This window comes from Megalopta genalis, chromosome 1 (assembly GCF_051020955.1).
Source record: "Megalopta genalis isolate 19385.01 chromosome 1, iyMegGena1_principal, whole genome shotgun sequence".
NCBI classification, from domain to species: Eukaryota; Metazoa; Arthropoda; class Insecta; order Hymenoptera; family Halictidae; genus Megalopta; species Megalopta genalis.
Genome location: NC_135013.1, coordinates 34834032 through 34857487, shown reverse-complemented (window position 1 = coordinate 34857487; position 23456 = coordinate 34834032). Strand labels below are relative to the sequence as shown.

At 49.6% G+C, this 23456-nt stretch overlaps 1 protein-coding gene across 1 annotated transcript in view; it reads right to left on the bottom strand.

Annotated features, from left to right (window-relative positions):
- Positions 1-346: 346 nt before the first annotated feature.
- nmo (serine/threonine-protein kinase nemo) overlaps positions 347-23456 on the bottom strand; it is a 277179-nt gene continuing 254069 nt past the window's right edge. Inside the window, 2 exon segments of the mRNA XM_033466160.2 lie at positions 347-16026; positions 16029-16057. Of these exon segments, the coding sequence (XP_033322051.1) occupies positions 15926-16026; positions 16029-16057 (130 nt within the window). The 3' untranslated portion in view covers positions 347-15925.

The following is a 23456-nucleotide window of genomic DNA, read 5'->3' as shown; positions in this document are numbered from 1 at the left end:
TATAATTTTATATTTTATTATTAAATTAATATAATAATTATTAATCTAATAATATTATAATATCTAAATCTGTCTCGTAGCTTGCCAATCAACGAATAAGACGGGGACTCGGCGAACAATGTTTAATCGCGCAGAATTTCAGCAGATATTTCGTCATAGATGCATAAAGTTTGTCACTTACCTGAAACGCCTCGCGAGCAACGATACGCTTATGGTGAACGTGGAGGGTGATGAAATGAAACAGACGCCCTTAGAAACCTCGTGTAAATTTATTGGAGAACTCGCTGGACATTTCGTCGGACGATCGATGCGCGCTAGAGAGGAATAAAGAAACGAGCCACACAGCTTTATCAAAACATGTATAACGATTTATTGAGGAGCTATTCAAGCATGTTAAATTTCATGAAATGCAGGTACCTACCTATCTACTCACTAGCGTTACATTAGACGCGCATTTTACTCGCAAAACTGTACGATCTATTTGTTCTGAAGAAGAGATGCATAGAATTGCATTAGTTCTCGCCGCGGGTCGGCGTCCGCGTCCGACAGGATCGTCGCTAAGAATTTTCTTTTATTAAAAAATAAATATTCGACTATCCACAGAACTGTTCTAGACGTCGTCTTGGAATCGGCAGAACGTTATTTCGGTTGTTTCTCCCTCTTTCTTTCTTTCTTTCTTGTTTTCTTTTTTCCTTTTTTTTTACACTCGACAAGAACAAATTCTAGACACCGTTGTTACACGCGTTCTTTTCGAATAGAATTTTCCATCGAACGATTTTTGTTTTCCTCGACAAGGCCGCGCGCGATTACGTCGGACGCGATCGCCGATCCCCGGCGTTCATTTCGTTAAATCTGCCTACGTTAGTTTTGATTGCCAGTCTTCAATGCTCTGGTTTATTTTTTGTTTTCTTTTTGTCCTTATTAATCGTCGTTCGCTTCCCTCCTACAACTCGTCCTCGTCCGAACGCCGATCTCCTTCGAAATTTCGAGTGTCCGGCCGATTAAACTTTCGGGTCCGTGTGGGTGCTTGCACGATACAAATGTCGGCTGTTTATTTCTTTCTTTCGTTTTGTTTTTGTTTTGTTCTTTTTTTCGTCTGTTCGCAACGCCGGGATCTCGAACGTCGCGAGAAATCGAGACACCGTGCCGAATTCCGGAGCGAATTCCTCGCTCCGGAGATTCGTTTTCTATTCGGCAGTTTCGCGATCGTCGGCGAAGCCTCGATTTCTCGGCGACGCCGGTGTCCTCTCTTACGATCTACATCCTCCGGAGAATCTCGCGAACCGAAGCTGCTCGAACGATTTGTTACGACAAGGACTGTTCCAACGAGCCAGGCACGATCGATCTCCGAGGGTCGCGAGGTCACAAATTCGTACGGTTTCAATAGCAAAAATTCGACTCGTCTTTCGCTCGTCGACGGAAGTGGGGAAATCGTACGCAGACTCGCGACCAACGCGTGTACAAATTGTCCTCCGTGCTCTTTCGCCGGTTTCGGGTCTCGCCGGACCGTTGGAACATCCCGCGAAACGATCGAGAATCGAAGAGTCAAGCTTTTCGCGCGTTTCAAATGGCGTAAGAAGCATAATAGACGAGGGTTCGATGATAAGAATGCCGAACGTGAATCCGTCCGCGAATCAGAATCGCGTCCCGAATCGACGGATCGGATGTCCAGAATCGTGCACACGAAATAAATGCAATGGAAAGGAACGAAGTCGAGATCGCGATCGTGCCGAACCGGAAATCAAATTCTGCCCGCGGGATTCACGTTCGCGACTCGAACTAGCCTCTCGCCTGTTCGCCGACAGCGAGTTTCCAGCGCGTTTTCGAGCAGACTTTTTCACGAATTCCCCGCGATAATCGGCAACGCTCGCCGATTCTCCGCGCCGTTCGGAGCGAACGACGAAATCATAGTACATTCGCCGGAGATATTTGGTCGGGAAAGTTTAATCGTCTCGCCTTAAACATTAACTTTCGAAACGTGTGGTGAGTGTGTACCGCGTGTGTGTACGTGTGTATTATCCATGCGAGAGTGATACATTTTATTTTTCCCGTGTAATCCAGTGATTCGTTTTGATTCGGAGTTCCCGCGGTTTGATTATCCGTCGAATTGTCCGCGCGACAATCGGACGCCGCGCGGAAATCGGAAAAAAGGCTGGAATCGACTACAAAACTCTGTACTCTCTCTCTCTCTTTTTTGTCTTTTGTTGTCCGTGTGGTACGACTCTACGACGATAACTGCTGCGTGCCATACATCGAGAAGTATCGATCGATCTCGCGCGCCTCCGTCTTCTCGCCGAAGAATCTCGCGAGAAGAACGAAACGAACAGCTTTCGTCGTTTCTTCTATCTCTCTCGCCCGGTCCTTCGCTCGAGAACCATCGGCGCGCTTAATTATATAATCCACGAACGTATTTTATTTTTTTTTTACAGCTAGTACCAGAGAAAACAGAGGCTCGGGACCAGTTTCGTTCTCGCGTCTTCGAACATTCGCTCGAAATCAACGTTCGCATCTGAAAGAAAGTCGATCCGATTTCGCGGCGGCTCGTCTTTTTTGGCAGATTTTACAAGACCGCGAAAACGTATTGCGAAAAAACGCGCGATCCGCGGATCGAAGATCTGTTTCTCTCGGGATTGTTACTCGACGATGAACTTTGGCTAAGGATCGACTAAACTATTTTTCTATTCTAAAACACTTACAAAAAGTCTTTGAAAACGAAACGGTCGATCTTGCGACGGCTGTCAAAGATCGCGTACGAAACGCTTGTCTCGCGAACGCGCCGCTGCTTATTAGCGTTTCCGACGAAGATCCGCGATTTATCGCAGAGGGAAAAATTCAGACTTTGATGAACAATTGAATGTTTAGTTTAGAAGGCGTGCAATCCCGCCGCCGGGGCTTGGATAATTCATCCTCGGCCACGAGGATAATCGTTTAACCGAAGATCCTTTTATTGAGAAATATTCGCCCTTAAATGCGCGAACGTTTTTTTTTTTCGTTCGATCGTTAGCGAAACCGGTCCCGAGCGCCCGGTGCGTAGACACATCTACGACATGTGCACGATAAATCTTTTAAATATCGACTGCGATCAAGTTCGCGCGTTGATCGAAAGCTTACATCGAATAGTCTGTTGAAATTCCGCTTCGGGCCGACATGGTCGCCGATCGTCGGCCCGCCGCGCCGGGTTGTACGTTAAAATGATGGGAGCTAGTTTCGAAGAAACGCGATTCCGTTTGTCGCAAATCGATTTTACAAGGACTACGATAGTAGTTGTGAAAGACACGATTTAATCTACGATCCAAGGGGTCGATGTCGATGGAGACGACGCTCTACGCGGGTAGACAGAGAGAAGGAAAAGCGTTTCTGTTGCGCGCGCGAACGCTTTTTTTGTCCTTCGAACGGGTTTTCTCGCTTCGTCTTCCGCTTCTTGTTCTTGGTCGGAAAGATTCGTGGTAGCGGTTCGTATACAAAATTCGAGAAGGTCGTCTACGGATCGTTCGTCTAAATTGCTCATGAAAAATCTATGGGGAGAGGGTGGGGTGGGTTCTTCTTGGTTCTACCGTGCGCGTCTCCCCCGAGATCGACCACCGGCTACACACCATACACGGAGAAAAAGGGTGATACAAAATCTATGTCCAATCGAAACCGACACACACAGATAGAATAAACTGCGTTTAGTTATTAGTTAATAGTGATCAGCAATAGTTGCTCTCATTTCGTTACGTAGATTAAAACAGAGATCTAGGCGTCGACGCGTAATCTCTTCGGTATGCTTCTTCTTCTTCTCTCCCGTAATCGTCTTCTCTACAAGGTTCCCTATATATACAACGTGTACACCGCCATCGCCGCGATGGCCACGAGTCATTATCACCTGCGCTCGATTGCTAATTAGGTCTCGAGCCGGCGCGATCCGCGCGGAAACTCTCGATCCCACGATCGATCGTTCGATCTTCTCTCTTTGCTTCTGTAGTCTGTTTCGTCGGGATCTCGTCAAAAAATATCCTCTCTCGATCCGAATCTCCCGCCAGGAAATCGCCCACAATTTCTCTCTCTCTCTCTCTCTCTCTTTCTCTCTTGCGCTCGTTCGCTCACATGCTCGTCACTCGCATAATATATTACAAGGTGTGTGTGTGTGTTTGTGTGTCCTCTACTGTAATATTAACGCTGCGTTCGCAAAGAACTTGTACTGTTTACAATTAATCAATTATTTATAAAAATTACACGGCGGAGATCAGCCTCTCTACTTCGTCCCCCTATTTCGCCTACAAGTAAACAACGTTTCGCCACCTAGAGTTCGTGGCTCATGTTAGTATGATACACGGTACCGGGCCCGGTGTGCCTCGATAAATACACACGGTGGTGTCGACGATCTTCTGGCGGGATATCGTCGAAAATCTGTGTCGATCTCCGCGCGGGATCGCGCCGATCCGGCGAGACCATCTCTGCAAGAGAGAGAAACATGCGCCTTGCTCACGGGGTCGGCTTTTCATCCCCAATGAGAATTTTTGTGTCCGTACCTGCCACCCACGATTGTTTCATTTTCTCTTTTTTCTTTTGAAAATACGAATTTCCATCTTAATTTCTAAAGAGAAATTTTTTAAATCGTCCGAGGAACGTGCAACGTCCGCACTTGGCCACCTTCGATTATTTCTTTGACAAAACGCAAATTTTATGAACGCACATTTTATTTCATTTCGAAGCGTTCAGAATCATTTCGACGCCGTTTCCCTGTTTCATCGATGACAAAACAATTCCGTTCGAATAAAAACGTTCCCACTCTCCTGTGGAACGTTAATTTGTCTCTTGAAACGCAACGTTCCTTTGTGCTTTTACAAACAGTAAAAGCAGGGGCGGCTGCCACCGGCTTCTTTCGCGTGTCCAAATAACCAATTACGTCAGATAATAATTTGATAAAATACAAGACTGCGGATTTCGTGCGTGCGGAACAACACGCGTGACCACCCACGCTGCCTAAAACCGTTCCACGAGGCTTCTGTTACCTTCGGAATAGCCTCCTAACAGAATGAAGACATTGTTCCTCGAGAGTAGCGCTAAAGTTCGGCGGTTTCGATCGTAACAAACCGACAGGTCCTCGTTCATCCGAGGAAGACGAATCGACGCTGTTCGAAATCATGTTCCGCCTCGTTACCAGTCCTCCGCAGTTCGAGCGCGGAGAGTTCCGCAGACGAATCCGCAGTCGGAAACCAGGAAAATTGGTCGTGGGTGGCGGCGACGCATCGGACGCGCGTAGAAGGCATATATACGAGCACCCCTAAAGAGTTAGTTTGGCCGTGAATTTCGAGTGGTTCGAGCCGCGCCGGTCCGCCCCCTGTTAAGGTCGCCGCGCGCGAGTGGTCGACGAATCCGCGATTCGCGTGCTCGTGAAAACGGCTCGGTGGAAACCTGGTGGGTCCACGCCGTTTCCCGATATCCTTGTGCAGGAAACCCGGCCGCGTCGGCCGTGGGTCGCCTCGGAACGAGTCCTCGAGGTTCGTTTTCGATCCGGATTCATTCCCCTAACTCCTCCGAATCTTCCCGTCGAACGGCTCGCGAAAGTTTTTCTGATCGCGAGCGGTTCCAGGAGGCGTCGGAGGTTGGACAGTGTTCTTAGCATTATCACAGAGGAATTTTGTGGTTGCTCGAGCAACCGGACGAGTCAGCAGGCGTAAACGTTCCATCGGATCGCGCGGATATCGCGAACGCGTTTGCATCTGCTGAGTCGGCTCGTTGGGAGGACTATTTGGTATCGCGGCGCGAGGACTCAGCTCGGTTGAACAACCGGCGAGAACAGAGGGACGCGCGGAGGACGTTTTTGAACGATTTAGGGTGCCGATCGACGATCGAGGCCCGTGCGATCGCGACGCGCGATCTTCTCTCGATCGATTATCTCTGGATCTCTAGAAACTCTAGATCATCTCCCGATCTCTGTTCCTTCAGGGGGCAGTCTAAGCTTGGGGCGTCCTCGACAGGGTTCTGCGAGTAAAACCGTGTCGTCGGTACGAATGAAAAAAATATATGCTCGATCCTGGGCGGCGGGCGGGCGGCCTAGGATCGTCTTCCCGGGTCGAGAAGCGCCGCGGCGGATCGTCGGGCCTGGACCCAGAGATCCCTAACCCCTCTCGCCTAAGAAGAAAACCCGTTCCGAATCGAGCAAATGCCTCGTCGAGGGCGTCGATCCCCTTAACCCTAGGCATCGTTCGTCGTCTGTGTCTGTGTGTCTGTGTCTCGTGGTAAAGGTTCTCTCTCTTAAGTCCTACAGAATGGAAGATTAGCGAGGAGGGGGGAACACCGTGTGTCCTTGAAACAACAGAAAGGAAAAGTTGACGCGAGCATCCGAAACCCGCCGCGCGCGCGGAATCCTAGTCTAAAAAATACGCGCGTGTCCCGCGGATCGGAGCAGCAGTTCTCGCGCGTGCTCGCCATTCTCCCCGCCTTTTTAAGTACAGTTCGCTAACACGAGTAAAACCTTAGAACCATAATCGGCTTGGTAAACCTAGCCTAGCTATATGTATATGTACAACTGTAGCTGTGAGGTCTGTCTCCTCCTCCTCCATTTTGTGCCTGGTTGGCCACCCGGGCTACCGCGGATTTCGTTTCTCCCTCCCGTTTCTCCTTTTTCGGTTCTTCGCTTCGCTATATTCGTCGGGGTACGCCCGCACCCCCTCCCACTCCCTCCCTTCCTTCCTATTTCTTTCGCACTCCCTCCCCTCCCCATATCTTTGTTACCGCTAATTGTGAAAAGGCTTCGGGCTACTTTCAAGGTACGCGAATTATCTCGAGGTTACGCGCTAATATTTACATCGCTCGCGAGTGTTAACAATGGTGCTTGACACCGCTACTCCACCCCCCACCCGACTACTCTCGACTTTATACAGGCTCGCTCGCTGTAGTCTGCCTCCCCTGGAAGGGGACTCGTTCAAGATCTCGCTCTGTGTGTGTGTGTTGAATTCCCATTTTCCTGCAGGATTCCCAAAATGGAACTTCGTAAATATTTGATCAGCTGCGACAAAATCTTTGGGATTTTTCCGTACCATCTTAACGAAATGTCCCGAAGTTTTGCCCTCGATAAATTGAAGCCTCGCGTGTGCGAACTCGATTAAAATACCAGGCTCGTCGACAAGTATACTCGGATGTTTCAGCGTCTAATTAAGCCGCACATAACGTGGACATTGTCGAGTTCGATACATTTGAAAATGTCGTGGCGCTATATTCGACTTATTAAAGTGACTAAAAAGAGGAAATACGTTTACATTGAAAATTCTTGTTCTTTGTAATTGCTTGAAAAAATCTCTATTCCGCAGAAAGATCCTCTAATTAAAAATTGCCAGTGCGAAAATGAGAACTTTTCAGAAGAGATGACGTTATCTCGGTTTCTTCCTTTGGAAAGCAGACTATAGGGGCGTTTTCCGAGAGCGCGCGCTCCCTCTCTCTTTCTCTCCGCTATATCTTTCCTGAGCGAACCAATTGCCGGCTCAAGGTCAGTGGGCGGAGCGTTCCCGGCTCCCCGCCCTCGATTCCTCCGAGAAGTGGGGGAAACAGCCTTGAGCAATCAATCGAGCTCGAGCAGTACAGATCCAGAGGGACGCGAGCTAGACTCTCCAAGAAGCTGGATCTCGATCGAAGGATCGCTGGAAGTAGATCGGGAAAAGAAAACGGGAGTGCTTCGGTGAGAAGATTCTTTGATAGATCGTCGCTGTTAGAGATCGAATGGAACGCGGCTTTCTCTCTTTCTCTCTCTCTCTCTCTCTCTCGCTCGCTCGCTCGCGGGTTAACAACGACAAACTGGCAGTGCTGACGCAAACTGTTTTTCTGTTTTCAAATTTTTTTTTCTTCTTTTCGTTTAGGGGAAGAACTACGACCGGTAGAGTCTTCTTTAGAATGAGATACGCTGTAAACGTGGCACGTGCGAACGATATTAGTTAGGTTATTAGGTTTCTTCGTCTCGTTTGTTCTGTTCTCGACGTTGCCGAGCACACGCCTAAACACGCCTGGAAAACTGATGTCTCTGTACAGATGGGGCGGCTCGTCGTCATTCCGCGCCGATGTCCCTTCGGCTGGTCGAAGTTAGGCGACCCGGTCCCGGAGTTCGGGCATTTCGAACGTTTACAATAGCGTCGCCGCAGTCGCGTCGACGTTCGATCGGTCGATCGTTTTTCTCGTTGGATCGTTAGAGATCGGTCCTTGGCTCGCGAGGGTTCGTCTGTTCGGCCCTCAAGTTGCTGGCAAAGACAGTTTCGCAATCGTCAATTAGGAATGACAATCGGTGGAACGGCGTACCGTTTGCTTCGCCTCCACTTTTATTGTTATTTCATTTTAACGAACCGAGGGCGATTCGAGCTCGAAAATGGCCCAACTCGAGACCAGATCGTCGCAGAATGGGGGAACCGCCTAATTTCGGTGTTCGACTCTGGGACCCTGCGATCGACGCCCGATATCCTTCGCTTCGATCGGCTCCGGCTTTCTCGAATCCGAGCGTATCCTGCGCCGTTCTCTGATCGAACTTTCGAACTTTGTAAAATAGAGCTGAAAATCGGGTCGGAACGCTAGCGAGAAATTCCGAGAGAAACTACTAAACTCTGCCCTATACGATCCCTCTGAAATCCCCTCACCGTCTGTCCCGAATTTGTCGAATACCATTAAAACTCGCCGAAAAGATTAAACCATCGTCCGCGACGATTGCCGAGCGTGCAACGAAGATTACGGTCGCTTTCATCGAAAGAACTAATTGAAAGATTGAATAATCGCTGCTAACTGGAAGCTATCCGAGCTTCGGCGGCTTAATTGTTCCGCGGAGGATCACGGGAGTGGATCGCAGGGTCCCCGGACTCGCTAAATTGATCTAATCTCGTGGATCGTGCCCCGTACTATCGATTACTCGCGCCGAACCGTTGCAATCCCGGTTGCATCGTATGCATATCGTCTACGCTAAAGTGTTTTACGACTAAATGTTGAACCGACACGCGTGTCGCCGCCGTAGAAATCAATATATTAAGGCCTCTTAGTTGCTAACGACAGGTCGCCTCGCGTATCTTCCAAATTAGACATTTCTCATTTTTCGTTTCTCTTCCCTTTTTTTTTCGCTCTCCACCGACGACGAATGTTTCTCATCGCGACGTCGTCCTCCGTCGCGAATCACGCGCTGCACAAATCGTTCCGCTGCGCGCGCGGAAATCGACGACCGATCCGCCGGATCGACGTGGATCGATGATCGAGGAAGACTCGCGTGCCCCCTTCTCCCTCTTGCCCCGATTCTTGGCCGCCGCGAATCGATCGGAAATCGTACCGAATCTCGGAGAGACAGACTGCGATGCTCGATATTGTAATTGTGTTGTCGCTTTTTGAAATTTTAAGGGGTAGTTTTTGAGGGTAGAACGTTCGAATGTTCGGCAGAATTGTGGACCTTGTGCTTGCGATTTCGTCGTGTTTCGTGCCAATTAGAGCTTGGATCTGTTTTGTTGGCGAATCAACGATTTTACCTGGTATAATTATTTGTGCCTAGTCTTTTTATTACTTACGCTAGATATTTCATTTGAATTTTAATGAACGAAAATTTCGCACTGCTCGACTTTGAGCAGATTTTGCAAACGAGTTTCTCCTGCCACGAATCGTAGGACGGCGTTTTCTCTTGAAATCTTCGTCGATTCGCAATACAGATACAGTCGAAACGTTTCGTCGATTTACGTCAGGGTAGTCGAATTAATTGAATGCCCGCGGTCTATCGTTTTCGGATATCGTTTGCTCGTCGAATCGCCAGGACCCCGTCCACGGTGTACCTTCGATAACACGAGAACGAGCCTGTAATTTCAACGTTTCGCTTCGTATCTCGTCGAAAGATGCTTCGGATCGCGAGATCTGTCTCTCCGAAAGCCGTGAACCAAGGAAACCGCGAAAGGAAAGATCGCCGCGCGAGAAACCTGAAAGAAACACGGGGGGAAGCATAACAAAAATAAAGAAAAAAAAATAATCGAAAGAAAGAGAAGAAAGAAACAGCTTTTGGGAAGGGTGTGAGGTGGCGGTAAATGATGGTGCCAGTGACCGGAGACAAGAGAACCACTGGTTTTCCAGTCGTTTTCACAACGCGATCTCTCCTCTTTCTCTCGCACGTTTGTTGTCTCTTTACATTTCTCTCTCTCTCTCTTTCTCTCTCTCTCTCTCTCTCTTCCTCTCTCCCACTCGGTCGTTTTCCGCAGCGCAACTTTTATTGTTTCGGTGGAACCCGTGCCAGCCACTTTCCATTAATGAAGGCATATTCGCTAGTGTTTGGAGTATACGTGGAGTTTTTTATTTTTTTTTCTCTTTTGTTTAATTGTCGCTTAATTACTCATTATCTATAAACGTAGGTACCTTACACGACTTAATGCATTATCACCTAGCCTCCAGTTATTATTCACTTACAGTCCCGTCGGTACACGTCGACGGGAACAAACAAAACCGTCGTACATGCACACGCGGACGCATTCGCGCGCGCGAGTGCGTTCGCTCGCGAAAACGTGAACGTACGTCGAAGGAAAAAAAGAAATGCTCGCGTACACACGCTCGTACGCGTCCTCTCCAAAAGCGCTCGTCACGTTTTCGATTTTTCCTCTCTTTCTCGCATTAGCTTTCTCCGTTCGAGAAACAGCTCTCGTTGCATACACACGCCGCATAGGACAAACACACGTATACTCGCACACGCTCTCTCTCTTTTTCTCTCTCTTTCTCTCTCTTTCGTTCTCAGTGTGTACGCGCATCGTTAAATTACCAACTGACCAGCTACAAATGAGTCTATGTATTTACAAGTTTCGCCTCGCGTTAAGTAATCGTCTACGTGTTACCTCGATCTTTTGTTTTTACTCTCAGTTTTAATAGGAAACATTAATCACACGTACTCGATCGATCATCGACGCTACATTTCTCTCTTTCTTTCATTCTCTCTCTATCTCTCTCTTCCTTTCTCTCTCACATGCACGCACTCCTATCTACGTACTTCGTTTTCATTCCTCGCAATCCGCGGGGATTGATTAAACTGCGAATAATCGGCCGCGGAACTTCGACGATCCCCGTTCCAGACGATCTCGTTCCGGTTTTCATTCGGGAAAAAAAGAAAAAGAAACAGTCGAATTTGGATCTTATTTACAAGGCAGAACCGATCGATACATCTAGCATGGAAGAAGGACCGTTCAAAAAATAAAAAAGTTTCTCGAATCACGACGTAAAAATCTGGAAGTTCGACGATTAAAACGCGCACGATGTCTTTGATCTGATTTTTAAAAAATCGAATGCTCCTCGCGTGTACGATGCGCACGCGAGTGTCTAAAAAATACAAAGACATTCGTGTAAACGAATAAAAAGATTGTCACCCCTTGAAAGAAGATTAGTACAGGTAACTCTGATTTTGCCTCTGACCGTTTAAGAAATTTTGATAATTGATTCGATCGGATATCAAGCATTCGACTCTGAACGATAAGAAAAACGGTATAACAATAATCGTGTACGTGGACTAAAAAATTTCAAGTGTTCGAAAGAAGCTAAAGAAGGAAGGCACGGCGATAGTCTTTACCGGTATTGGAATTTTCGCGAAGCGGAAGGAAAACCGATCGTCGAAGTTTGCCGCGCGAAAATTACAAAATCCTCGTCCCGGAACGATCGGACACGAGGGAAGAAACTGTAGCGGCGCGAGTTTCGCGAATCGCGCACTCGAGTCTCCATGAGTATATGCTAAAAGTTATGTACACGGTGGTCGCTCGATGACTTATTTACAAATGATGGGAGAAGCGGTCAACTACGCCGAGACGATGAAGGAACCGACTGCGGGACCGAAGGGTGAAAAAGCAAGCAACGGAGGACATCGAGGCGGAAGGTGTTCTCGCCGAAGGAGTCTCGATGATCTGCGCGCGCGGGTGGATCCCGATTGGATCCTGGACACCGCGATCGATCGTCGCGCGTCGGGAGAACGATCGATCCTCGCCGCTCGACGTCCTCGGATCGAATCTTCGAAAGTGCTTCACGATATTCCGAGAAGGGAAAAGTCCGATCGGCTTCGTCTTTTTCCGCTCGACGAGTCGCTTACAAAAGTACTCGATAAAGGTATCGTTTAAACTAGGGACACGCTTCGAAGCCCGACAGATCGGTCGAGATCGAAGAACAACGAGCCGGTGTCTCGTTGTCGCGCGAAATGGTACAAAGGAAAGACGAAGAAAGAAGATTCGAGTCGCTGACCGACACCTGGGAGAACCCGGCGTCCTCTCGCGAGCTACTACTGGCTACCTAAGTTCCTTAAACTAAAATCACACTCGGAACGTAATTAACGGCGCCGCGCGTCCTTCGTTCGGCTCCGTGACGCGTCTCGATCGGGGCTCGACGATTGCTCTTGCAAACATTTACAAACGGTCCGATTCGTCGCGTCGCGAATAGATCGCGGTTGAATCGCGGCTCGTGGAAATTTCGAAAACGGAAGGAAATAACGTCTTTTTCCGTAACGCGAGGATCCGCGTCGAGATCGGACGGTCTAGGTTTCGATTTTATTTTATTCCAGCAACTGTTTCGTTACGAACCAAGATTTTCTACTATCGCCTATATTTCGGTTGAACGTTTTGGCCTTCGCGCCGATTTTCTCACTTGCGACGAAAAAAGGATATTTAACGGAACGAACGAGCCTGTTATACGTACAGAACGTAAAGACGCGTTTATAATGGAATTAGAGATCGGCGTTGTTAGAACGGTCCTCAAGCCCCGGTAAGAATACTATAATCGTAAACTATGATCTACTGGTAAAAATCGAAGATGGACGAACGACGTTGCGCAGAACGATCCTCGTCGTCGATCCTCGCGGGGGGGTTGGGGGAAAGATCGATTCGATCGGTAACGATCGATCCCGCTAAATAGAGAACGAAGCCGCGGCATCGTTTTCGCGACTCGTGATCGGAGAAACGAAGCTAAGCTTGCTATGTACAGACGATATCGGACAATTCGAACAATTCTCTCTCTCTCTCTCTCTCTCTCTCTCACTCTCTTTACATTCGAAGCGGACGTTCGCTTCCAGGTCGCGATCTGTCGGCAGTGCATTTTTCATTGGAATAGATCACGCGATCCAAGCGCGAGTGTCGAGAATCGGCGCGATTCTCGGGCTCCCTCGGGAAGAAGACGGCGAATATAACGATCTTCTTCGAGATGATGAAGACGAAGAAGCGTCGCTCCAGGTCCTCTTCGTTCGTCGAATATTATTCGCGGCGTCGACCGAGACGCTTCGCGGACGTCCGTCGATCGTACGGTTTTCATTTGCTCGGTTTCTCGATCCGAGAGCGACGCTTCGGTCCTTGGATCGCCTTCGAGGATCCATCGAGGATCCGTCGAGGTCGCCAGCCGACCGCCGATCGAACGATCTATGCGCGAAGCAGCGAGCGGTTGGCTGGTGAAGGAAGAAACTGTTGATTGGTCGGCTCCCGTTTGCTCCCGCGCAGCATTCGTTCCTCGTTGATTCGAGGATCCGGATTCTAGTCCCGGAGGATCCGATCGATCGCTGGATCCACCACGGTCGGATCGGTCGATCTTTGCCTCCTGGCTCTCGAGAAGGGACGAAATCTCCGTTCGCAGCTGGAAAGAAGCCTCCGGCGTTTTGACTTCTTGCGGCCAAGGATACTTGCGCTGGCGACCGATCGGACCCAGCAATCCTCTTTTCAGCTCCGCGCGGGGTCCGGAATCTCCCGAGCAACAAAATGTAAGCTTCGTGACAGAATTCGTGTCGCGTACAGCAACGGCTCTTACATTTTATTCGACGAAGGACGAGGATTCCAAGTTCTTGATGACGCCGGTCGAAGGCGCAAGCCGCGTCTTCGAGGCCTCGTTTCAGGTCGGCCGAGGCTTCGAGGTCGCCGGAGATCTCTTCCGTTCGATCTCTTCCGTTCGATCTCCTCCGGTCAGCTTCTTCTCCTTTCTTGGGCGAACCGACTCGGTCGTGTCTCGCGTCGCCAAACGGTCGCGCCAATTAAGAACGCTCGCGAACCGATTGTAAAAGCTAGGGTCGCGGGACACTGGCCGCAAAATGGGAGCAAGGGGCCTCTCGTTTAGCTCCTGATTCGATCTCGCGTTTTCCCCGGTCGTCGGTCGCATCGATCCGACGCTCTCTCGAACGCAAAATTTCGTCGACATCGAAACGCGTTCCGATTCGCGCTCTCGTGAAGATCCGTGCGTCGCGAGACGCAACGGGGAGAGAAATGTCCGCGTTAAATAAACTCTGCGAAAATTCCTTTCCCTTCCCGTCTCGGTCGCGACCTTTTACTGTGTTCGAGCCGATACCGTATCGTTAGATTAATTTCTGTCAGGGACGTTTCACCCCGAGTCGATCGATGATCAATTTTCTATCGGTTTATTTCGACAAGGTAAACGTTTTCCGCTTCTATTTATTGGTAAGCGCGAGATCTCTCAATGTTAATAAAACTTCAGAATATATATATATACTGCCGCGTTCTCTTAAACGGATCGATTCGTTTATCATGATTCCAGCTGATCCTCGATTGATTAGAATTTCGACGACTTCCCCCCCTCCCTCGGATCAAACTGCACCCACCCGCGCTGTCCAAGGATCGGCGCAAAAATGTGACTCGATTTAGCAAGATAGAAAAAACGAACATCTTCAAAGTCATTTTCGCTAAAAACGAAAACTACGCATAGAAACGTAAAATCTTAAGACAAAATGGAATCGTAAAACCGCTCCGTTCTTTTACTCTAGTTCAAAGAATCTGATCGCCACTTGCTTTCTCGGTAAATGTTACCTTAAAATCGCTACGAAGAATCTACGTTCGAACGAACGAATTAAAAAAAAAGGAAAGAGACAGAAGGAAAATCAGCTAACGAGGAACGAACATATCCGTTCGGTTCCTCTTGGACAAATGGACTGTTTACCTCTCTTGTTGCAGCGCGATCGCAGAGATCACGGACAAACCTCGCCGCGATCGATTTCGCAGTCCCGAACACAATAGAAGGCTCTCTCGATCCCCGGACTCGAAGCTTTCGCGGGATTTTCGCGATCTCGGGGACGAAACGTAGGAACGATTCAGGCCAGCTTTCTCCCGTGAGGATCGATCGATCTCGCCGTTATGTGTCCGCGCGACCGTGTGTGTGTTCGGTACAAGTTATACATACAGGAAGTGTGTAAAATCTAAAAAGAAAAACAGTTTGGAAAGGAAAATAATAAACGACTGGCCCGTCTTTCCGACGCTCTCTCTTACAGACTACACGGTCTCCCTTTCTCTCGCATCTCTCTTTCACTCTCTCTCTCTCTCTCGCTCTCTTTCTCTCTCTCTCGCTCGCTGCAATCACCCTCAAAAGCTCTGATCGCCTGGCGCTTCCGCTGTTGCAGGTCGGCTGCTCTTCGAATCTTCGTAATTGGCTACTTCATCCATTCTTCCTAAATAAGACTCCTCTCTTCCTCTCTCTCTCTTCTCTCTCCCTCTCGCTCCCCCTCCATCTCTTTCGTATGTATACAACGGTATGTATAATATTTATGTATATATGTATAGAGATATCTATATACATACACGTCTATGTATATATATATCGGCTAGTCGAAAATGAGGCTACAGTGCTCAGCAGTCTATTGTCTCTCTTGGCTCTTCTCTCTCCGCGGCTTCTTCGCCTTTCGGCTCCTCTTCCGGTCCCCCGTCTTCCTCGTCGTCCAACTTCCGGGCCTCTCCTTCGCTTCCCCCTCCACCTTTCGTTCTCTTTATCCCTCTTCCCCGTTTCCTTTCTTTCTCTATACTTTACCATTTTACCAATACATTTCCCTCTCTCACTCTCTTTCTCTTTCTCTCCCTCTCCCTCTCCCTGTCTACAGTCTTTCTACCTCACCTCTCTCTCCATGTGTGTGTATATATGTATATATATTACATATATATATCTTTCTCTCTCCCTCCCACCCACTCTCCCTCCCGCTCTTCAGGCTGTCGGAAATCCTCTAAGTTTGCATCTTCGCATCTTCGCGTGACGCGAATATTCTCAGGTAGGCTGTGATAGTGATTTCGGACGAGGTTTTTATTCCCATTGGTGAGGAGAGGGTGGCAATTCCGAGGGATGAGCCACCGTGGAGCTGCAAGTCGTACGAAGAGATCATTAGAGGCTGATTATTTTTGTTGCGGGGAAATTTGTTCTTTGGTATACTTTTTTTTTTTATATACTTTTTTTTTGCTTTGTTTTCTGTTCTATCTAAACGCTCTTGTCATTCTTTACGGTTTGTCAAAGACCCGGGTATATATAATATATGTATATAAAATGGCTACGCTTTCGAGCCTCCGACGCCGTCTTTAGGACTCGGGGGACCCAGTAAAGTCGCTGTTTTTTTGTTTTTTTATTGTTTTCATTTCACGTTCTTCGATACCTCGATACGATTCAAACCATTCGAGACGTTCTTCCAAATTGTTCCGTCGCTGTTCTTTGGTCCGTTCGGTCGGTGCGGATTACTGGGTCCAGCGGTCCTCCGGCGGGATCCTCGAGCCAAGGTCAACGGGGTGTCTCCGCCGAACGAATCCCGAAGGTCGCGGATTCAAGGCGATTCCTGACGTCGGTGGATTCCTGACGTTGATCCGTTGGCTCGACGAACCGGCTCGGAGGCTCGAACACTAAAAGAAACTGTACACGACGAAAGTGCAATGTGCTCCTCGCTATCGGACAGGCTTTCTTTCCGTGGACGAGCTTTGCAAAGCGTTTGCCTCGGCACTTCGAGTTCCGCCGGCTAAACAATCCAGGAGTGGGGGCAGGGGCGGGGCTCTGATACGCAGGGCTGGGTAAAATAGTGTTTGAAACAGTCGCCCATTTTCGAAACCAAGAACTTTTAAACATTCTCGAATCTAGAGGCACGAACCGAGTCTTGAAACATTCTGGTCTACGTTAACGTAATCCAACAAATTTGGTGAAAAAAAATTGAATAGACGTAGAACGTCCTTGGTCCGGAGATAATTACTATTTCTAATTTTACGATTAATTTGTTCTCTCATTTGTATCTCTCCTTTATAATTGAATGAATTAAATTTAAATTTAACAATTAAATCGTTTATTCTGCTCATTTGGAAAACACCTACGTCTTAAAAAACGCGCGTCGAACGAAAGCATTTCAATTACTATTTTCGATACAGTTCGACGTGTACCCAGCTCTGACGGCGCTACATCTCGAGTGCGTCGAATTGCAATCGAATGCGAATGAGACGGGGCTGTGGAGGAGAGTAGGCGTGGCGATGGGCGGGGCAACGGACAAAAGCAACTGAATATCGCAAACCGGACGGGATACAGACACGTGTGCATAGGGTCCATGAACGAGCAATCAACTGGGACCAGGCGGAGTCAATGTCGTTGGCGGAGGAGCCTCGGCCAAGAGCCGGGGTGTATTGGAGATTCCTACGGGATTGGCAGACTAATGGGGTGAACGATCGATCGCCGTGGCTCGATCGGTAGCTCTACCGGGTGTCCGATCGTTGACTAACGTCGAGAACGAAGTCGATCGGCCGTTCGAGCTCAAGGTGGGAGGAGTCGGAGCGCTCCACCGCGACTCCGGGCCACGCCCACGCCCACACGGCCCCTCCCTCGCACCTTGCAATACCTTGGGGAGAGGGGGCAGCGGCCTCGATCGGCCGATCGAATTCGACGGGCAAGCGAGTCGTTGTAGAATCAGGTTCCAAGCTACTAAGTGTGTCTACCGTCGCGCGGACGTTTCGATTCTCGAGCGAGGAAACGCTCTGCGTTCTCGTGACGATCGATTCGAAGAGCCGCGCGTACGTCTCCCGGTTGTCGGATCGAGTGAAACAAAGAACCAGAGAATCGTTTCTGACGTGAAATCGTTTCGAACTCGTTCTTCTTCCCACCAGACGGCCCGAGGAGCGCGCGCGCGTCGACTCTTCGAATGCTACGTTGCCGGAAGGGGTCGTGACCGACAGGTCTGGAGCTGAACAAAAACAAGAAAAACGCTTCGTCTGATTTCCATGCAGCTGTCAGCGTCGGTGACAGCCGACTCGGTGCATCTTCGGTTCGCGCGCTGCGCGTTCGTCGCGTCTCTCTTTCGGTTCTCCTCGCCGTCCCACCTCCGCCGGCGCGTCGCCCGCCCGGCCACCTTCTCTCGCGAGATACTTTCTCCGGCAAGTTCGCGAGAAAAATCGCGCTCCGGCGGAAATAGAGCGAAACCGGTCGAAAAAACGACGCGCTCCCCACTCCCTCGCGGTCCCGCCCGACCGCCGCGCTGGCCCCGCCCCCACGCACCGCCCCCGGACCCTCGACATTATTTCGGGACTTCGAGAGACCGCCGCGACCGAGACAAAAAGGGCCGCGCGAGTCGTTAGCCCCTTCGGTTAATTTAAACGCGCGCGCGGGAATTCCTCCGCGCCCGCGCCCACTTTTCGCGGATTCGCGGCCCCGGAGGCAAGGAAGAAATAGAAGATAAATATGGAAGATCAAAGGGGATCGGAGGGGGGCTGGACGCGTCTGTCCCGAGCTCGCGATATTTTCGAAATAAGGGGTGGCGTTGCGAAGGGGTTGCAGCGGCGTGCTAATTCTGGGAACCGAGGGCCCGACGCGAGATCCTCCCGGACAAAACTCCGCGGCGGTTCGGGTGTCCCGAGAGCGAACTATGCGAGTCACGTTTTCGGCGATGCAAGTTCAAGGTCTGAAGGCCAGCGGTTCTCAATTTATTCCGGCCGACCGGAGCAACGACCTCTTCTCGTTTCGCACGACATCGACGTTCGTCGCGTTTCGCCGTTTCGTTTCGGTCGCGTGTATATCTCACCGAAAATCATTTCGATGATCGAACGATCTCGGCTACGTCATCTTTCGTCGCGAAATACTCGGCGATCTCGAGGGCAGCGTCGAAACGGAAAGCGCGTGACGCGAAATTTTGCTGCTCGCCCGGGAGCGTTTTGTGCCTCGATTTTTGACGGGGAACTCGTGTTCCCGTGGTATCGGGGTGGCGCCCACCCGACGGGACTGACCAAGGAAAGGAGCCAATAACGGGCTCGCTCTTATCGGATCTCGTAGTCGCGTCGCGGCCCTCCGCAAACGAGCAAACTTTTTCCGGCGCGGCGACGAGGGGCGTCGGATAGGCGCGGGGGCTCGAATTTCCGGGTCACCGAAGATTTTCCCGGCCTCGGTTGCGCGCGCTCGGCAAAGCAAATCCGACGATCGCGAAATTCCCACCGAAAAGCCCCGAGGCGTCGCGGAGGCGCGAGAATGACGGCGGCCTGCTTTGCAAGCCGTGGTCGAAAAACCGCGACCCGGCGCGAGACGGAGCGGAGCGGAGCGACGGCAGTCGTCGTCTCCCCGGGCAAAAATCATTCTCGCCGAGCCTACTCTCTTCTGTGCCGGCGGTAATATCGTCTACCATTGTACCGTACAACCTTCGCAGGACCAACGAAAAAGCTTTGGACAGAGACAAAAACAGACAGATGGTGGCGTACGAACAGAAATGAAAAATAATCTGGAAGGTCTTCGATGGCGGTAGAGGCGGCGGGGGGAAATGAATCCGATAGAAATCGACGATCGAACGTGTCCCGGTTCCGCAGGAGAAAAACCCACGGTCCTTTCGCCTCGCAATCTCCTCGATCTCCGGGACGATCCGGCAGAAAAATCGCGTCGAAAAAGCGAGGGGAGGGCCGTTGACGGATTACGTTTCTTCTTAGCGAATGATCGCGGTTATTGTGCCAGCGGGAACGTCCAATCGCGGTGGAAGGTCGTTTCGGTGGATGGACAAGGTCCAGGAGAGCGCGGTAGACCTCGCTAGTTCATCGACAAATTTCATTTTCGCGACTTTTAGTAACTTTTCGCTTCGTCCATTGAAACGCGAGCAGCTAAATTGCTGATTACTTACTAGTAGCTCGAGCATTTTTACGCTGTTATAGGATGTATAATTTTATTAAAATCGGGACGTTGTACTTTTAAAACGTATGCAAAACCAAGCTTGACATATTTCGCGCAACTCGTTTTTCGAGGCGGATAAGAAGACGCTTCATATTTTTGCATCCGATGTCACAAAATTCAACGCGAGCTCGCACGAATTAGTTCGTCTAAATCGCTGATTCGCGGATTCTGTATTATATTAACATTAGTTCTGTATTGTAAGAAATAGGCTTTTATCCGTATAAAGAAATAACTTCGATTAAATGAAGCTCGTTCGTTAGCGACAACTACCGAGGTTCTTTCTGTATTATATTAACATTAGCTTTCGGTGTTCCGTATTGTAAGAAACGTGTTTCTAACCGTACGAAGAAATAAGTTCGATTAAATTCGATTAAAAGAAGCTCGCTCGTTGGCGAGCGCGCGACAACTACCGAGGTTCTACCGCGGCGTGGGCGTCGGGGCAATTTCCCAGGGGTCACGGCGATCTACGGCCCCGAAAGAGAGCAGGTGCGCGTCCTTTCGCCTATCGATCGTGTATCGACGAATCGGGCCGCGGTCGCGGACGGTCTCGCGTTCCATCCGAACCCGTTCCCTCTCGGCTGAAGGCTGCATGGTTGATCAGGCCCTCGTACACTCGTCGTGACGACCAAAGTGCTCTGCTCAGGCGTTCGTCCAGCATTATTTACATGTACCACTTTCACAGAGAGACTCGTATAAGCTACTTACACGCGCGCCAGCGTTCACTCGCGCGCACTCGCGGGGCTGTCTCTCGCTCTTCGCCGAGAGACATCGAAACGCGAACGGATCTCACGGGCATCCTCGAAGGTGTCCACACAGTCCGGATTCCTTCGATCCTCGAAGAAGGACGTTTTCTCGATCTTAATCCCCGGGCTGTTGATTGCTCGAGGAACACCGAGCTCGAAGTCCGCCGCGCCGCGTTTAATCGCGCGCGTTATTACTTATTACCAGGCTAAAGACTCCGTTAATCGCCTGCAGCGCGAAACCGGCGCTAATTAGCCGCCGCGCTCGTCTTGGAAACGATGGATGCTACCGTTTCGAAAGCGGCTCCCCGTTCTACCGATTCCGCGGCGCCCGATTTTCCGACGTTCGATCGACGCTGTTTCGCGAAGGAACACACGCTCTCGATCGCTTTGAAATAGTTTCGCGCGCGAAGAATCCTCGCGCGAAGGAATTGCGGGAAAATATTTGAATAAACTGGACTCTAAGCTTTTAATGGACTGGACTCTTTCAGCTTTTAATGCATCGAATCTATGGATTTAATTGTACGAGCGTCTCGGGCTTGCTCTTTCGAGCAACGCAAACTATAAACAGTTAAAAAGGCTCCAAATGAAGTCGACGGTTCGTTAATTTTTATTCTGTACGAACGATTCGTTTAGGAACAATTCGATCTAGCGAAATGATGTTCAAAAAAAAAAAATACGATAAAATGCTTTTCGTCTTTCGTTCCGGTTGCGCGGCCATCGTTTAACGGACGAGAATTGGTCGGAAAGCGGCGCGGGGAATCGCGCGTAGCAGGATGCGGAGATTGAAAGCGTCTGGCGGACCTTCGAGGATCGATTCGGTCGAGAAACCCGATTATCCGGCGACGGTTGCGGTTCCGTTTCCGGCGGGAAAGCTGGCGCGCGCGTCCGGTAACGTATGTACCGCGAATGATCGCGAACGCGGCACACGCGCGGCGACTCTCGCGTCTCTTCGCCTGTTGGCCTCGCCGGCGAAACGCTCTCGCTTTTTCGCTCCCCGTGACAAAAAGATTCCCCGCGAAGAAACGTCCGCGTCGCCGCGCGCGCGCGCGCGCGCACGCATTCCGTGCACCGCCGGTCCTTTCCCGAATTTTCCTCGGAAACGCGGCGATCGTTTTGCCGCGCGGAAAATTTCCGCGTAGATTTTCGTAAACGTTTGTTCGTTAAACGTGGTTATTCGACGAGGCGAGGTGATTCGAAACTTTCGGCCGACAGTGTACACACTCGGCCGGCAAATCGTATTCCGGTCGCGAACGTGGCGCGCGCGCGCGCGCGGACACTGTGCCGGCCGGAAGCTCTGTCCGCTTCTCTCCGCGTCGACGGAAAATACCGAATATTTCATATGTCGTCGAAATTCCCGCGAATTTCCCCGGATCGAATTATAGCTGTCCGAGGGGGACAAACACCGGCGATGCCACGGGCACACACTCATACCACAGTTCCTCCGAACAACAGACTGCAACAAGAAAGCAGAGGTATGGTAGGACGACACAGCGTGGTGGCGCGTGTGTCGTGCGTCATGACGACGATCGTACGACGTGAAAACAAAATAAACGTAGAGATAAAACGAAGAAACGACGAACGGACAAACGAAGAAGAAACAAACGAACGAAAGGCGAAAACCCGATAAGAGGTAAAATGGAGAAAAGAAAAGAAAAGAGAATATTGTGAGAAACGCGACGAAACCAGGTCGAGGAAACTCAAACGAAAGAGACTATAAGCAAAGATATATGTATATATGTATACATATATGTATATCATCGAATACAAAACGTAAAGAAGAAGGCGGCAGTTTTAATCTTTTCTTTTCTTTAAATTCAACTTTATTTGTTTCACTATTTCGTTAACTAATTTTTACTGTTTCATTACTTGTTTGAGATTTCTTAAAATGGTTTGTTCAAGTACCTCTGCGAGCGAGGTCGCGTCCGGAACTAGCGCTGACTCTCGGTTCGTTCGGTTCGTTCAGGAGGAGACGTAACACGATTGGTAGTAGTAGTAGCAGTAGTAGTAGTAGTAGTAGTAGCGGTAGTGGTAGTAGTAGTAGTAGTAGTAGTAGTAGTAGTAGTAGTAGTAGTAGTAGTAGTAGTAGTAGTAGTAGTAGTAGTAGCAGTAGTAGTAGCAGTAGTAGTAGTAGTAATAGTATTAGTAGTAGTAGTAGTAGTAGCAGTAGTAGTAGTAGTAGTAGCAGTAGTAGTAGTAGTAGTAGTAGCAGTAGTAGTAGTAGTAGTAGCAGTAGTAGTAGTAGTAGTGGTAGACGATAGCGGTAGTAGTCGATAGTAGCTGACAGTGGTAGTAGATAGCTGATTCGGTACTGGTAGTGGTAACGTGTACGTATACGCGGCGCAGGGCGCTGGGTCGGCGATCGGCTTGCTCTAACTTGACGGCAATAACCAACACGAGACATTATTGTTACATATCTATCAATAATCAGTCATCAAAATAATTATGGTGATATATAAGCCTTCTTTTTGTTCTACTTCGTGCGCAATCTTTGAACCTTTTTTTTCTCTCTTTAAACTTGTTTTTCGGGGCTCGGGGAATCGAACCGTCGACAAATTCTTTTTCTTCTACGATCCTCTCTCTCTCTCTCTCTGTCTCTCTCGAGGGCTCGTATCGCTATCCATGCTTCTCTCTCTCTCTCTCTCTTTTTCTCTCGCTCTCGCTCTTTCTCTCGCTGCGAGAGTTCGTGGGCTTCAACGGCGTTCCCCCCGTAACGTCGCGTTCGGCAGTTTGAGAGGGGAAATTATTCTCGAAACGATTCTCCCGTTAGCTGGTCCATCGAGGCTAAAACGCTAGAAAACGGGCGACGTTGCGGAGGGAGCGCGGTACTTTCTTCGGTTTGATTGGAGATGG